We start from the raw sequence: 17,430 nt of genomic DNA, 5'->3' as shown, positions 1-17,430 counted from the left end.
TCTGCAGCCCACAGACTGCTGTGTTTAAGTTAGCGTCTGCCTCCACCTAGTGGCAACAATTAGTCACTGATGTTCAGGCCTAAACTGAACTCATTAACGAAATTGTTTTGAAACCACGTCCTGTTGATGACAACAAGCACAATTAAACATGCATTAAACTGTAATGGAACAATTAAAACATTCAATATTTGTGTGCTCTTAAATACTATCAACATATCTTTGCATGTTAACTCACAACCACCTACCAGAAAACTAATAAAATTATCTAAAATCTGTTAGTTAGCTTGTAGCTATAAGCAGCAACACAACAATGTAAAGAAAAGGGATCAAATTCCTGCATTGAAAACTGCAGCTTAAAAAGGTTTACAAGTTGAAAGTGGAACTTGAACTTTAAAAGCAAGCCTGTTACTGACCTTATGTTAATATTGTACTGTTCTGACATTTATTAAAATCTTCTTTTCCTTTTGGCTGTTCCCTTTCAGGGGTCACCACAGCGAATCATGTGCCTCCATCTAACCCTGTCCTCTGCATCCTCTTCTCTCACACCCACTAACTTCATGTCCTCCCTCACTACATCCATAAATCTCCTCTTTGGTCTTCCTCTAGACCTCTTACCTGGCATCTCCAACCTCTGCATCCTTCTACCGATATATTCAAAGTCTCTCCTCTGAACATGTCTAAACCACCTCAATCTGGCCTCTCTGACTTTATCTCCGAAACATCTAACATGAGCTGTCCCTCTGATGTCCTCATTCCTGATCCTGTCCATCCTCATCACTCCCAAAGAGAACCTCAACATCTTAAGCTCTGCTACCTCCAGCTCTGCCTCCTGTCTTTTCTTCCATGCCACTGTCTCTAACCCATATAACATTGCTGGTCTCACCATTGTCTTGAACACCTTTCCTTTCATTCTCGCTGATACTCTTTGATCACACATCACACCTGACACTTTTCTCCACCCGTTCCAACCTGCTTGCACTCGCCTCTTCACATCTTTTCCACGCTCTTCGTTGCTCTGAACAGTTGACCCAAAGTACTTAAAGTCCTGCACCCCCACCTAACTGGGGCCCTGGTGGCTCAGTGGTAGAGCATTGGGTTGGGATGCAGAAGGCAGCAGGTTCAGATCCCACTCCACCAGGTGTGGCCCCACCAAGGGCAACCCTGATGCCAGTCTTGAGCCCAGACCAAAAAAAATAAAATATATAAAAAAATGGGAAGGTTGTGGCAGGAAGGGCATCTGATGTAAAAATCAGTGTGTGGAACATGTTCCACTGTAGCAACAGAAAGCTGTTGATCTTGACATAAAGTCCTGCACCTTCTTCACCTCTGTCCCTGAACTCCCTCTCATTCACACACATGCATTTTGTCTTATCGGGCTAAACTTCATTCCTGTTTTCCAGATTTTCCTCCACCTGCTCTCTGTTCTCACTACAAATCACAATGTCATCTACAAGCATCACAGTCCACGGAGATTCCTGTCTAACCTCATCTCTCAGCCTGTCCATCACCAGAGCAAACAAGAAAGGGCTCAGAGCCGATCCTTAATGCAGACCCACCTCCACCTTGAACTCCTCTGACACACCTACAGCACACCTCACCACGGTCTTACAGCTCTTATACATGTCCTGCACCACTCTAACATACTTCTCTGCTACTCCAGACTTCCTCATAATATACCACAGCTCCTCTCTGGGCACCCTGTCATACGCTATCTCTAAAGACACAATGCAACTCTATATAACCTTCTCTGTACTTCTCCATCAGCATCCTCAAAGCAAAAACTGCATCTGTTGGACCCTTTCTAGGCATGAATCCATATTGCTGCTCACAAATGCTCATCTCTGCCCTTAGCCTAGCTTCCACTGCTCTTTCCCACAACATAATTGTGTGGCTTATCAGCTTTATTCCTCTCTACTTGCAGCTCTGCTGCACCTGTCAATACATTTCCATCCATATTTTTAATCACCCTAACCTGCTGCACATCCTTCCCAAGTCTATCTCTTTGTCTCTCCAACCTGTACAAATCCACCTCTCCCTGCTTACTGTCCAACCTAGCATACAAGTCACATATCTCTTTCAGATTACAACGTCGGCATAAGATGTAGTCCACCTAAGTGCTTTTACCTCCGCTCTTATACGTCACCCTATGTTCCTGCCTCTTCTAGAAGAAAGAGTTCACTACAGCCATTTCCATCCTCTTTGCAAAATCTACCATCATCTGTCATTCTGCCTGCCTGTCTAGAAACCCAAACCTGTTCATCACATTCTCATCACCTCTGATTGGTGAAATCTGCCCCAATCACCACTCTCTCACCTCTGGGGATGCTTTGAATCACTTCATCTAACTCACTCCAGTATTTTCCTTCTCTTCTAACTCACATTCTACCTATGGGGCATAATCACTAACAACATTGAACATCAGCCCTTCAATTTCCAACTTCAGACTCATCCCCCTGTCTGATACTCTTTTCACCTCTAGAACATTCCTCACAAACTCCTCTTTCAAGATAACTCCTACTCAATTTCTCTTCCTCTCTGATCCATGGTAGAACAACTTGAACCTTGCTCCTAAGCTTCTAGCCTTGCTACCTTCCCCCTGGTCTCCTGGACACACAGTATATCTACCTTCCTTCTCTGCATCATGCCAACCAACTCTCTGGGCTTCCCTGTCATAGTCCCAACATTTAAAGTCCCTACTGTCAGTCCTACATTCTTAGCTTTCCTCTTCTCTCTCTGCCTACGAACACACCTTCCTCTTCTCCTTCTTCGACCAACAGTAGCCCAATTTCCACCGGTACCCTGTAGGTCAACAGCACCGGTGGCTGTCGTTGCTAACCCGGGCCCCGACCGAATGACCGTATGGTGGTCATTCTGACATTTATTAAAATATTCGTTTTAATTATTAGCAGCAGAGGGCAGTGAAAATCTACTCGGACCGCCGAATGCGGAAGAAGTAAGACTGTCAGAGGTGCCAGGTTCGGTCATTTTTGTAGAGAACAATTACAAGATGTACACTCATATTAACCGATATAAAACTATCTAGCTATAGTTATGGGACAATATGAATTCACATATGGTTGCAGAACAAAGTGTTATAGTCGACTGTGCGCGCGCGCTTGAGATTGGGGCAGAAAGTTGAGACACTAATCTGCAGATAACAAAACTGGCAACTCATCAGCCGCTAACTGGAGAAGTAATAACCGAATGCTACAGTTAGCTGGTTAGTTAGCCACTAAACAACACTTGTGCAGCTGAGGTTGCAACTGTGAGACAGGCTGATAAATTCTTAGCATACATATCTTAGTTATACTTATAACGTAAATTCATGGGGCAGTTGTGTTAACGTCATGTCGTGGTTGACAGCTGTTTACATTTAATGATTTTTTTGCTGGCGTCAACGTTAAGTGAAGAACATTTGCCAATGTTGGTGCGTAATTACTGTTGTTTAGTTAGCTAAGCTAACTGTCCCCGTAGGGTAGCGTGGCTAAAACGCCTGCTACGTTCGCCGAAGAGCTTTCGGACTTAACGGAAGGAAGGAAACTTGACAAGTACGATCACTGCGCACCGCTCCTTAAGAAAATCTAGCGCACATTTTGAAGTCTCGACTTCACACTGTGACGCATTTAGGAAAGCAGAATATCTTTGCATCCTGTGTGATATTTCACGCCGTTTAGTTAATAGGGTATGCGGTTTGTTGGCATAGCAAATTGTCAACAACAGTTCTCCTGGTTAGCTGTTAAGCCGACGAGAGCTAGCACGCTAGCCACAAACTTCCGACGCAGCCGGACTCATCCAACTGATTCGACTGATTTAACTAGCAAAGGGATATTTTACGAGTTTATTTGTCAGACTCTCTTACTCTGATCCTATATAGCCCCAGGGGGACAGGAGAAACTTAATGGCATCGGATGTGCTTGAAAGTGAAGCGGTGCTGAAGGGTGTAACGTTAGGTGATACGAATTTGAACAATAGTAGCCCAGGTTTTGTCACACCCAGACGGAATCACGAGGATTTGGAAAACGGACAGACGTCTAGTCCGTCATCCTCTGGAGTGTCGGGAGAAGGTGATGAGGGATTCCAAAACAGCACCGCTGTTTCTGCTGTTGAAAATGGCGAAGAGGCAGTCGAAGCGAATCTAACCAAAGCAAGAGGTACGCCACAGGAAAGGACAACTCCAGACAATGAGCAGAATCAGCCGGGAGCAGAAAGTTCTACCCCTGTGAGCCTTCCTCAGCCACACTCCCCATTTGGACTCACTGGAAGGTCTGTGTGTACATGTAATGCTTGGCTCATATGAGGACACTCTAAAAACATGACCTAGTCTCTGGTTCATTTCTCTAGACTCCAGCACCTATAGGCCAAAGCCCTTTAACTGTGTTTTCCGGTGCTCTGAATATGAAAGGTTTTTCTGACGTGACATTATTCAGCGTTATTGACAATTACCGTGCTGTTGTTCAGGCCCTAATCTAAAGACAATAACTTGCAGGGTAAACGTAGTTGTTTGTCTAGCCTACAAATGGGTCAATACTAAAATAGTGCCACATATCCTTCTCCGACTTTTTGGCATCCTATTGTTTGTGCCCAGGCCAGAAAAGCAAGTTTCCCAAACATTATAAAGGGGGTGGACCAAATAACAGGAATACCTTTACAGTCTCCTGTTTTTTTGGACAGCCAGATACAAAATAATAGCATCATGTTACATTTTAACTCAACCCAGTACAACAACAGCACATCTGAACAAGACCCAGGAGGTGTCTCAGGAGGTACACTTCAGAAATATAGTTAGCACATTTTCTAGTTAACATGGTGCATGATATTGTACACATGTCATTGTCTCAGTTAAAATAAGCAATATTTATTGACATCGTCAATTGGGCTGACGTTTGAGGAACTTGTTGAGATATTTTTACGTGATATTTGACAAACAGGAGTACACGCACATCAGTTTTGTAGCACACAGAAAATGAAAGGGTATGACCTGGACAGCAACACTCGTCAACTAATTTGATATGGAGATACTTTTTTTTATTATGTTGTCATCTCCAGGAAAGCCCACTGTGTTGCCCTGTACTCAAAAGCATATGATGTTACCATTGTGCTTCTAGACTTTTAATTCTTATATAATATAACTAGCCGTTTTATTGACCATATATTCATACATTTGAACTTGGAGAGTGATTCTCTGAAGCCAACATAGGCACCTCTCTATCTGAATGAGACAGATTTGCCTATCTGAGGTACATGAGGATCAGGTCCAACAAGCTTGCACTATTCTGCTATAAAGCAACTATATGGTATAGTTACGCTTAATCATGGTCCTTTTCTTTATATTACAGTTTTATTAACTAATGATATTCTTTTCTAGATTGATGCGACTCATGACTGAGTAATGGGTAATGTGAGTTACGTCTTATTGGTTGACTCATGTGAGTGACATTTTAGAGATCTACTTTTGTCTAAACAATTCTGTAAATATATTAGCTTCAAAATAGGCCCAACATTCAAAATCATTAGCATCAAATCATCCACCATTGTTCTGCTTCTTAACTCCACTTATTACTAAGTTTGTTTTTATTGTGGTTTTTAAATGATAAATAGTTTTTTCCATTTTGACTTCCTAGTGTCTCGGATTCTATTCAGTTTGCAAGCAGTCTGCCACCCTCCATGCATTTTAAATTGTTACAGTACCTTCATAAATCCACATTCCTGTGGCACCTCTGCCTCTCTCTGTTGGATTTTAAATGCATTGTGGGGATTTGCGCTATACATAAGCAAACAGTTGATCTGGTATGTTCTGAAATGTTGAGCACCAAATACCCAGAATGTTTTTCTGTCTGAGAGCACAAATACAGTTGTGTATGCGAATAATGCATGAAAGGGAGCTATGTACAACAAAGACAGATACCATGATCAGCATTAGCAGGTATATGGTTTAAATACTAAGCCCTAAACACAAGCTTGTAAGCTTTTCAAGAAGTCAGTGATCTGATTATGTGGCCAGTTACAAATCTAAATGCTCAATCAACATGCAGGACTATGAATCATGTAAGGATTGGCATTGAAATGGAAAGCATATGTCAATATGTTGTTATTTTAAATCATATTTCAATGTTTCTCCAGTTGTGTTGTTTTTTCTAACCGCAGTCTGAGAGTCTAGTTTAGAAATTTAGATACATCCAAAGATTGTAATTATGTGCTTTTCTACAGCTTTAGGTGCCTAAAGCTGTTTAAATCATTTAATGTCCCATCACTTTGCAAAGTGTTTTGTCTTTGAGGTAATAAGCTGAGAACATAAATTGCCCGAATAAAACCTGAATGTCAGTTACAAGTCACAAGCAACTGATAATAGGATAACCATTTATGTGTTTGCGTTTTGTCATGGATTATCTTTGCAGTCGTGCATTATTAGTACAAGATGACATTTTAGCAATTAGAAATCATTAAACACAAAGGATGGCATTATTTTTTTGTATTTTCTTTCCCAGCCTGGAGCGTCAAGAGTACGTCGCCACAACAGAGGCCCGACTAAGATTGGAAGGAGTTGAACTTAAGGAAGAGTGGCAGGATGAGGACTTTCCACGGTATTCCATCAGTCACTCATAAAGTTGTAATTAATCAATTTATCCCGGATATCTGTCAAGTTCACAGCTTTTTTTTATCAGATGTAATACAATACTGTGAACTTGACAGACTATCACATGTGATACAAATGTGTCACATGACTTACTGATTGCATGATCTCCTGTTTGATTATCAGGCCCCTACCAGAGGAAGAGGAGCTTGAAGATGAGCTTTTTTCTGGTAGCTCTGATGAGGGAGATCCTGGTAAATAAACATAGGATATTTTACAGTGCATTGCTATAGAGACCCACAAGAATATTAAAGGACAACTTCATATTTTCTATCTATATGTACCAGAGATGTTTATTGCAGTCATTCCTGTCCATTCTATTTTGGGCATGAATGCATATACATTTTAAGGTGAGAGCACTAGGAAAAGAGCTTGTGCATGTTGTTTGATAATACACTTGAAAATGAATCTGTCTTAATTGTTTTTACAAACAGTATAACCACTCATGTCTTGATAGCTACCCAAGGCTATGCAATAAAGCAAGGCAAGAAGGTAAAAAAAAAGCTTGCAGCGCCGGACATCAGTCTTACACTCGATCGCAGTGAAGGTTCCCTTCTCTCTGATGAGCTGGATGAAAGTACAGAGCTGGATCTCGATGACATTGAGACACCCTCAGACAACAGCAATGAATTTGAATGGGAAGGTAAGACCTTTATAGCATTTTATTATACAGGGACAGCGAAAGTTTAGTACTTTTAGAATATCTTTCAACTCTCCGATGCAGTTGTATTAATGTATAATGTCTGCTAATGTTTCTATACAGAACATGACTACACTGTAAGAAACGAGGGCCACACATTTGCAGTCTTCATTCTGTCATAAAAAATGCACTTCAAAGTTTGCATGAGACCATATACATGCATCAAAGTTACAGCAATTTCAAGACAGAATTTACCATTTTCTGTCCTATGGCAGACTGGTATGATCTACTGGCGTTTTACATAGATTAGAGTGAATCAGACATAGTACAAACTAATAGTTTTGTCCGACTTTAAATTTTAGGAGGATTTCCCATCATTGAAAAAAGCACACATGTATGAAATAGAGTACATGGAGGAATAAAGCAGAAAAAGGAAAATTAATAAAAAAATTAATGCAAGGCCAGAATCCCAATTTCTCTTTGTTACTTCTACAGAGCTGAGGAAAAAATGGAGACCATATATTTGTCTTTACTTACCCCTCATCAGCTGTTGTTAGTTGGTGATGTTGCAGCCATTAGATATTTTTTTTCACGGCATCACCCTTTTTAAAAAAAAGTCTCCACTTATCTTAAAAAGATTCCGGTGCAGTTAGTGAAATTACCTAAGTTTCCTATGAGTTTGAAGTGAACTTGAAGTGCATTTTTTCCACAGAATGAGGTCTGTAAACCTTAGCCCTCATTTGTTTTTTTACAGCGTAGCTGTGTACCATGTGGAAACATTTGCTGAAACTGTGGAAAGGAGGTAAAGATTTTAGTGACCAAGAATCTCAATCAAATGCTTAATATCATTAAAGTGTATATTAAGACCAGCTTGGAAAGTTTCAAACTTAAATTCTGTAAGTTCATAGCAAAAAGTTTGAGTGACAAAATGATCAAACCACTTTGTATCCAAGTATCAAACCAGTCTTTTATTTCCTGGTGCTTGGATGCATTGGCATTTTCCTTTTTTGATGTTACAGGTTTTAATAAAGTGCAGTTAAAATATGCTTTGTTGTTTTGTGTTTCCATATTGCTGCCTTCCTATTTTTTACTTGGAAGATTTGTTTCCATTCGCTGCCTGGAAACAGGCTGCAGGCCAGCAACAGCGTTCTCTCTTCCTTGTGGTAAGGTCTCATGGGCAACCCCGTGTTTAATTGTTTTCCTGCCGCCTATTAGGCAATCAGCCCCAATTGTCCACATACTGTCTACACATGTTGAAACAAATCATGGGGTGTTTCATGTTTCGTATTCTTTTCATTTTTAGTTGATTTTCTCTGCATGTTATTTTTCCTTTCCCTGAATATTTCCTGTTTCAATAAAGAATGAATCAGTTTAGAAGTGGTTTAATGAGCACCAGAATGTTTTAGTGATCAGTTTTGAGAATTGCTGATGCACCATTTAATTGTTAGTCATTCAGTTAAAAAGATTCCACACATCACAAGGAATTGCAAAACGTACATGTAATGAATTTATCCTTCAATTTAAGATGATTTACATTTATAATGTTACATATGGAATCTTAAATGAATTATTCATTTAGTAGATAATTTATTTTCATACTAAATGTGAATATATATATGATATTTGGGTGTGCTTCATACAGTATTCCAACCGCTGTGTTTGATTTAGTGTACTTGAGAAACGAGATGCTTGCAGTAAGATCCTCACAAAAGTGTTACCATGCGTGGACTATTCCCATGTTTTGATTCTTCTATTGCATGCTTCACAGAAGACCTTGATCATTTGAACACTTGATGTTTTAAAGAAGTGCAGACTTAAGCCTATTTCAGACATGAACCCTAGAGAATGTCAGGAGGATCAGGTCCTGACATTGTCTGGAGTTTCCCTTTCAGACGTAGCCAACATGGGGGGAGAGTTCGTGCAAGATGCGTTCTCACTAGTCAAGAAATACTGTGTAATTAGGCAAGTGGTGGTAGAGCTGCGGAAGGGACAGTGTTTTGCTTTGTAATCTGGTGATATACAAAAGAATTTAATGCTGTTCCTTGTATTTCCAAGTCTGCCCCTACTGACAGAAGTTCACAAAGTTCACAAATCTGGGCTTTGCACTAGGGAGCTGGCTAGGGAAAATCTGAGTGATGGCAGGGCCAACAGACTCAGGCATTTGCGTTCACACGTACACCCCTTCCTATTAAAGTCTGGATAATGTCCAGTGCATGTCTGTAAGGGGCTTTAGAGATTGTGCGCATCATGCACCTCCAAAGCTACTAAAGATGTACAACATTTCTCCCTGATATTCGTTTTATGTTGCTGTCAGTGTGTTTGATTTGATGCATTTGTTTCCATTCATTATGTTGTGATGAAGTCAAATATATTTGCAGCATTTCCCTGGGAATATTTTGTTTTTTTTCCTCCTGGATAATGTTGATCATTATAGAACGAGAAACATGGATGTTAATGTGACTGTAGATTTTTGGAGAGAAAGCATTTATATACACAACGAAAAAGCAAAAATTCTAAATTGTAATGGCTCTTGATTAAAACACGTGATTGACAAGATACATGATGTATAATTGAATAATCTGACAATTGAATAAATTGTTCAATCAGAATATACCTGACATGAGAAAAACAGTCACCTGTCACATCTGGCATCTGCAAAATGCAAAGTGTGACCTTAAAATATTGCTTTTCCCTGTAGACGATCTTCCGAAGCCCAAAACCACAGAACTACTACAGAAAGGTGTGGAGTCAGTTCAGGAGTTCTCAGCCTTAGATGAGAGGGAGGAGGGTCGCCGCTGGAGGGTGTTTCGTGTTGGAGACCAGGACCACAGGGTGGACATGAAGGCCATTGAACCTCACAAGAGAGTTATTAGCCATGGAGGTCAGTAGTATCAGTAGTTACAGTTGGCACTGACATATATGTACTACAACTTTCAGTTTACAGCCCCAATTTAAAAAATGTTGGGACAATGGATAAAAAAGTAAATAAAAAGAAAATGCCATGATTTGCGAGTCTCTTCAACCAATTTTTTTATTCACAATAGAACATAAACAAGATATTACATGTTGAAACTGAGACATTTTACCATTTCATTGAAAATATTAGCTCATTTTGGATTTGTTGGCAGCAACACATCTTAAAGTTGAGACTGGGCAATGTTTACCATTGTGTGGCATCTCCTCTTCTTTCAACAACTGTCTGTAAACATCTGCTGGAGTTTGGGAGAGTAATGATGTCCCAATCTTGTCTGATGCAAAAAGTATTTTCTCTTGTGAAGCCAGGCTTTTGTGATGGATTTAGTATGTGGTTTTGTCTTGGTGAAATATGCAAGGGCTTCCCTGAAACAGACGTCATCTTGATGGAAGCATGTGTTGCTCTAAAACCTCTATTTACTTTTCAGCATAGATGTGCCTTTCCAGATGTGTAAGCTGCCCACACCATAGGCACTAATGCAACCTGCATTAGTGATGCAGGCTTGAACTGTCCGCTGATAACAGGCTGGATGGTCCCTCTCCTCTTTAGTCCACGGGACATGGCGCTCATAGTTGTCAAAAAGAATTTCAGATTTTGATTTATCTGACCATAGAACAGTTTTCCATTTTGCCTCAAACCATTTTAAGTGATCTTTGGCCCAGAGAACATGGTGGTGTTTCTGCATAGTGTTCACATATGGCTTCTTCTTTGTATGATACAGCTTTGATTTACATTTGTGGATTCCACAGTGAACTGTGTTCACAGACAGTGATTCCTGGAAGTGTTCCTGAGCCCATGCAGTGATGTCCAGTAGAGAATTCTGCCTGGTTTTTATGCAGTGTCACCTTAGGGCGCGAAGATCACGTGCATCCAATTTTGACCTCCTGCCTTGTCCCTTGCACACAGAAATTCCTCCTGATTCTCTAAATTTTTTGATGATATTATATAATGTAGATGGTGGGATCTTTAAAGTCTTCACAATTTTACATCGGGGAAAGTTTCCACAATAGTTCCACGCAGTTTGTTGCAGATTAGTAAACCTCTGCCAACTTTTACATTTGGGAGGCTCTGCCTCTCTGAAATGCTGCTTTCATTCCCAGTCATGTTATTGACCTTTTGTCAATTAGCCTCATTAGTTGTCAAATGCTCCACCATTTGCTTCTTTATTTGCAGGCATTACTTTTCCAGCCTTTTGTTATCCTGTTCCTAATTTTTTGAGATGTGTTGCTGCCATCAAATTCAAATTGAGCTAATATTTTCCATGAAATGGTAAAATATCTCAATTTCAACATCTGATATGTTGTTCATGTTCTATTGTGAATAAAATATGGGTTGATGAGTTTTGTTAATCATTGCATTCTTTTTTTTAATTACGTTCACACATCCTCAACTATTTTGGAATTGTGGTTGTAATTTACAGCATGAATAAGCAAAGTTTTAACAGTGTTAGACATGACTCAATTAGCCCTTAATTACTCAAAATATCAAGTTAAAAGCTATAAATGAATGTTTTTCTGTTTGTTTTTTAATGTAACATCAATTTTTGATATTTAATGTTTCTCTGCAGGTTACTATGGAGATGGTTTGAATGCCATAATTGTGTTTGCTGTGTGCTTTATGCCTGAAAGCAATAAACCAAATTACAGATACATCATGGACAACTTATTCAAGTGAGTGTTTATTTGAATTCTTTCTGCTCTGTAAGCAAACCTTTTAGACCCATTGCTAATAAGATTTTATTGTCATAGGTATGTCATTGGTACACTGGAGCTTTTGGTTGCTGAGAACTATATGATTGTGTATTTGAATGGGGCAACCTCTCGAAAAAAGATGCCAACTGTTGGGTGGCTGAGAAAGTGCTATCAGCAGATCGATAGGAGGTGAGTCTGACAAGCAGTAGTTGCAAAACAAGTAGTTTTGCAACAGCTGCAATGACTTAACACTGTGTGAGAAACCAGCCCAGAAACAGCCTAATTTTACATGTAATGTAAGTAAACCGCTCACTTTTTGCACAGGTTAAGGAAGAACTTAAAGTCTTTGATAATTGTTCATCCTTCTTGGTTTATCCGCACCCTGCTGGCCCTCACAAAACCTTTCATAAGGTAAATGTAACATTATCAAGTCATTAAAATAATAAAATAACCTGTGGACAACCTTTTTAGATTCTGACATTTGCTGCTTTTTTTCACAGCTCGAAATTTAGTCAGAAAATCAAGTATGTTTACAGCCTGAGAGATCTTGCAGAGCTTGTTCCAATGGAGTATGTGTCCATACCAGACTGCATTAAACAGTAAGTCTGCTTCACTCAAACTCATTCACATTTTTCACACTCTTTTCGGAAATATTAAGAGTTCACACTTAAAAATTCGTAACACTTTATAATGCATCTGTGTGCTTTCTAGCAGAGTTGCCTCTATTGTATAGTCATGGCAAGAGTTAGAAAAAGGTGATTCTAAAATTTTCTAGCCACTTTGAATTGGCAAGTTAATAAACACTTTATTGCCTACTATTTAAGTCTGCACAGGGTTTTACAACCCCCTCTGTAGATTTCATCCTTTAAGCTTTGTACGAAACGTAGCCTCGCTAAACTCTGGTGGGTGTGCATGTCTATTTGGCATAACCTCTTGTAACTTTTTGAATATGTTCTTCTTGCTCTTCTGTCAGCTGTGACCTGTGTTGCAACATTTGGTCCTCTTTTGTCACTAGGTGGTGCTAGAGCAACATTTGGCTTTTCCTGTGCGGCCAGTGTAAACTTGAAATAAGTGACTACGAGTCTGACTCATTTGAATCTATGAACAATGCATCTTTATTCAAAGTCCTAATTCTTGCAGGCTGATCATAAATGCTTGTTGGGTGGTATGCACTCTTAATTGTCAACATTGCTGAAAAGAACCTCATCTCGATGATTTTAGCTTATAATTTGCTATTAAGCAATACATTCTTTATTTTCTACGGTTAACCTTTGCTGATGTTCATAACTATTGAGCTCATCCTGGGAAATGCTGTGTTCCTTCTTCATGCGAGTTAATCCAAGACAAGTCTTATATTGTTTGGCAAAGGCTTCAGCACAAATTCAGCTCTTATAAAATGTTTTTGCTCTTTTGGATGTCTTGGTTGCTGTTGGCTGTGTGTTTTTCCTTCCCTTAACTCAATTTTCCTGCCTCCTCTTAAGGTTTGATGCTGAAAAAAATAGGAAAAGCCATAAAAGGTATATGCACTTTCACTCAGGTTCAGTCTACAAGATGTTTGCATTTCACAAAACTAACAATTAAATTATCCTTTGCCCTTCAGAAATGCACCAATATATGTCATTCCATCATAATAGGGTGATTTGTTTCATTCTGGCCAAAATCAGCAACTTTCCTCCCTAATGTCCCACATTTTCCTCTCAGTAGAATTAGGACAATCCCAATAAGCAGACTAGCTGTCTGATTAGTTTCCAAAAATATGTGGCTTGGTGATTGTTTAACCAACTAAATCCTATTTCTGAGCCAATTCTGTGAAGTTCAGCTCAAAACTAACTTGTGCGTTTTTGTTTTTCTCAACTGCTACCTGACACAATATCAGCTCTGTGTGTGTGGTTTAAACGATTTACTTGTATGAGCTTTACTATTTTTTACAATTTACTATTCGGTAGCACTTTACAGCTTGGTAATATTTTCATAAAAAACAAGGTAATGGGGATTATTTAATACTATTATTGTATATTACTTATAACAAGATACTGGTTCTTCACTTTTAAGCTGACTCGTAAATTTATTAATTCATATCAAAATGACGTTGCTGCTTTGTGATCTGGACATTAGAGCCTTGAGTAGCACTACTTACTTGCATGTGTATTTTTAAAACAGGTTTTGAATTTTATGTGGTTGATGACAGGTAAGATTGTTCATGTACAATGGAATCAGGTGGGATTACATCTTAATCACTTTGGTGTGTGTGTTTGCTCTGTGCCCATGACCTCACATGGTTCCCCCTCAGTAATGCACCCTCAGCTCACCAGCAGCTCTTTGCATGACTTACTGCGTGTTCACTCCCCACTGATGGTTGGTTATTTTCACAAACCTTTGTCAGCCTTGCTCAGCCACATAAAAGTGGCTCTGATCATTACGGATAAGCCGTCAATATTCATTCGCTGAAGTTATTAATTTCTGATGTTTGCTGCAGAGTTATTCATTTGGATATGTTGTGGCATGCTGGAGTATTAAAAGTTTAATAGCCATGCCATTTCAGAGGGCCACCGATGGCTCTAATGTGTGTTTACTCAGTGTATATAGTAGTGACACAGGTGTAAATTAAAACCATGCATTGAATATACATAATCATTTCATATATTCACTTGATGTGATTATATGAATGTGTTTGTGTGAAGTGTAGCAGCTTGCTATTACTTAAAATACCAGTTAGCATTACATTTGTTATAGTGCCATTCCAGTTACGTCAGTCACAAATATCTGATATTAAATGTGTGTGCAGAATCGACCAGGACGTGCACGGCAAAGTGGAGATGGCTGCTGCTGCTATTCCAGAGTGACCCTGCTTACACTGCAACATGTTGAGGAGGAGGACAACAGAGACGAATGTTTAAAACCACATCTGCTTGTTTGTTTCTGTTCTGGGTAACATGACTGGAGACTTAGCTCTTTGGATCACAAAAAGTGCCTTTTTGAAACTATGCTGCCTGTTACATTGTGGAACTTGTAGCTATGTATTTCAGTGTCCATCAGCTTGATCTTCTGATTCACATACTGTTTGAAACATTTTTAATATTTTACTTTTTTTTTGCAGGTATATCATGTCACACTTAGCTTATTGGTATTCCCTAGATACTGTTGTATGTAAACGTTATTTAAGGCACTCTGTTACAAACGTTTGATGCATGTTCTGCTTTATTACATTTAAATATATATTTATATTCAAAAGGTGACAAAGGAGAGAAATTAATATATTTTTATGGTTGGTCTGATTTTTAAACTTCATTTTAGGTCTCTGACCCACCGAATGGGATTTCATAGAACAAGTTTTGATAGCACCTTTTTCCACTGTTCACTGTTGAGGTTCCCTGTTACAATCCTGCCTGAGGGAAATAAAGGTTTATTTTTTGCCCCATACATGAATGTGCCCTCTGACTTACAGAGGGAGAACATTTGTGCAAAGATGTAGGCCACAGCATTGTTTGATTTTTATTTTTTTTTTTTTTTTATATCAGTTTAGAGACATGTAAAAAGACAATTTGATAGAAAAGTATGTTTGACAAGATCACCAAATTTCACATTTTTTGTCTTTGTTGGTCCACTAGATGGCACCACAAATGCAGATTTCATTGAAATCATAAAGACAGGATAATTAACAACATAGTCTAAGTATTTTTGATTTGTGTTAAAAATATATTAAATGTGTAAATGCAAAAGCAAGATCTGTAACAATATTTGGACAACTAGAGTTTTAAATCGCAGTAAAACTGAAAATGTGTTCACAGCAACGTCTTCACGCTTTTCAGTTGAAGATTCCCAATATATAATAAATACAAATATTACTATTGCAAACATTTATATAAAATGTAACTTTCATATATATGAATAATGGCCTGAATCGTTACACTTTAATATTTTAAATTATTAGCCTTACAAAGTGGTAGAATATTAATTTGACAACAGTGTGTCATGGCCTAAAGCTTTGAAATGCAAAACTGTTTCCATACATCTAATGGCAATATCATCAACCTCAGGATCGAACTTGTTTGCAATAAGGTGATGTTGTTTCAGGAGCCACGAAATGTCACCAGCTCCGTACACACACACCGCTCTTCGGTAAACACCAGTGCAGTGGGAGTACGGTGCTCCAGCTTTTACATCACCTGCTAGATATCCCCACTTGACCACGCGAGCGAGGGCTTGCATGTCTGACGTGTCATACTTGACGTTAGCAGGCACTGATCCGGGAACAGAGGGCATCCTCAGTAGAGTGGCCCATAAGTGCTCATCCGGACTGTACGTGTCCTCCGACCACTCCATAAGCTGCCGGGCCCCTTTGTCCTGCATCACATGCTCCACAAAGGCTCTTGTTACCACGAAGTAGGCATTTCCTGAGAACATGGGGCTGCTGATGGGTGGGGGGCTTTTCTTCACATCTGTCCGAAAGACCGTGTTGGTTATATTGTGATGATACTGCCAGCGGAGTTTCTTGGAGTAGTTGGGGGCCTCAGACTCCATGCTGTTTCTCCCGTTGAGGGCCTTCAGTGCCTTTACCATCTCTCCGTTGGTTTTGATCGGGAAGTCTGTCCCGCAGGTGTTAAGCAAGTATCTCCACTGGACGTGGGAGTTCAGCAGATCTTTCATGCAGTTCAGATCTGCCTGCACTCGAGACCACGAGGCATACACCACAGTTTCTAATTTAGTGGTTAGAAACACATTGGGAAAACATGAAACAATCGACTCCACCGCCTTCTGATATTCCTTGGGGGATTTCTGGTCCACATGCACGCAGTAGATGTTCTGAGGAGCATAAATAGCTCGCAGAAGTCGCTCGAACATCTCAATCTTCTCATGGACCACCATGGAGTAGGCGATAGGAAAATCCTCCTCCTCTTCACTGAGGGGCTTTGTAATAAAGCCTCGATTGTCAACGTAAGCCGGACAGTCCTTTGTTACATTGAGGTAGTAATTCTCAGACAAAACCTTCTGTCTTTTTCTAGATGCTAAAAGCACTTCTAAATCACCTTTCCTATCCCCTACGTCTCCACTGATGATTGCCAAGCAGCCAGGCAGGTCAACAGAGAACTGCTGGGGTGTTCTGGGATCAGACAGTGACTGCCTGTTAATGCTAGTTTCCCAAAGGATTAAACAAAGGAACATACCAATGAGGATGAGACATAAGTTCACCAAAAACGTCGGACACTTTACACCCCTTTGAAAAGCCATATCGTTACTTGAGGTTACTACAACACTGGTAACCTGTGTTATTTATAGACTGACTGATCTCCCCTTTGAGTAGGTGTGTCAAACTAAGGTGTGGAAGGAATTTAGCCTTTTAGTTCCTACACAGGATCTCATTAACATTTCCTGCTGGATAATAGTTCTGGCATATCAATAAAGGCAACTCTTGCAAAACGTTTTACTATTGACACTTGGACAGGTTCTACATTATTTTATGATGTGCTATTGTGAAACAGCAAGTAGCCATTAA

General features: G+C 39.6%; 2 protein-coding genes across 6 annotated transcripts; one reads left to right on the top strand and one right to left on the bottom strand.

The window, feature by feature from the left end:
• Window positions 1-2,965: 2,965 nt before the first annotated feature.
• bnip2 (BCL2 interacting protein 2) lies at window positions 2,966-15,356 on the top strand. Of its 5 annotated transcripts, XM_067500781.1 has the most exons (13): window positions 2,966-4,263; window positions 6,486-6,581; window positions 6,758-6,825; window positions 7,089-7,274; window positions 8,399-8,434; window positions 9,970-10,152; window positions 11,813-11,915; window positions 11,994-12,125; window positions 12,261-12,347; window positions 12,437-12,535; window positions 13,418-13,453; window positions 14,097-14,124; window positions 14,722-15,356. In XM_067500781.1, the coding sequence occupies exons 1-12, from the start codon at window positions 3,899-3,901 to the stop codon at window positions 14,101-14,103; spliced, it is 1,398 nt and encodes a 465-aa protein (XP_067356882.1). In that variant the 5' UTR covers window positions 2,966-3,898; the 3' UTR covers window positions 14,104-14,124; window positions 14,722-15,356. The 5 variants fall into 5 exon arrangements, with proteins under 5 accessions (XP_067356882.1, XP_067356879.1, XP_067356881.1 ...); XM_067500778.1 differs by lacking the exon at window positions 14,097-14,124 and having other exon boundaries at window positions 2,967-4,263; XM_067500780.1 differs by lacking the exons at window positions 13,418-13,453; window positions 14,097-14,124 and having other exon boundaries at window positions 2,970-4,263.
• Window positions 15,357-15,744: 388 nt separating this feature from the next.
• gcnt3 (glucosaminyl (N-acetyl) transferase 3, mucin type) lies at window positions 15,745-17,369 on the bottom strand. Its single transcript, XM_067500784.1, has one exon. The coding sequence runs from the start codon at window positions 17,163-17,165 to the stop codon at window positions 15,888-15,890; it is 1,278 nt and encodes a 425-aa protein (XP_067356885.1). The 5' UTR covers window positions 17,166-17,369; the 3' UTR covers window positions 15,745-15,887.
• Between the last annotated feature and the right edge of the window lie 61 nt (window positions 17,370-17,430).

This window comes from Channa argus, chromosome 4 (genome assembly GCF_033026475.1).
Source record: "Channa argus isolate prfri chromosome 4, Channa argus male v1.0, whole genome shotgun sequence".
In the NCBI taxonomy this organism is placed as follows: domain Eukaryota; kingdom Metazoa; phylum Chordata; class Actinopteri; order Anabantiformes; family Channidae; genus Channa; species Channa argus.
The sequence above is the reverse complement of the archived record's forward strand: the minus strand, read 5'-3'. Positions and strand labels throughout refer to the sequence as shown.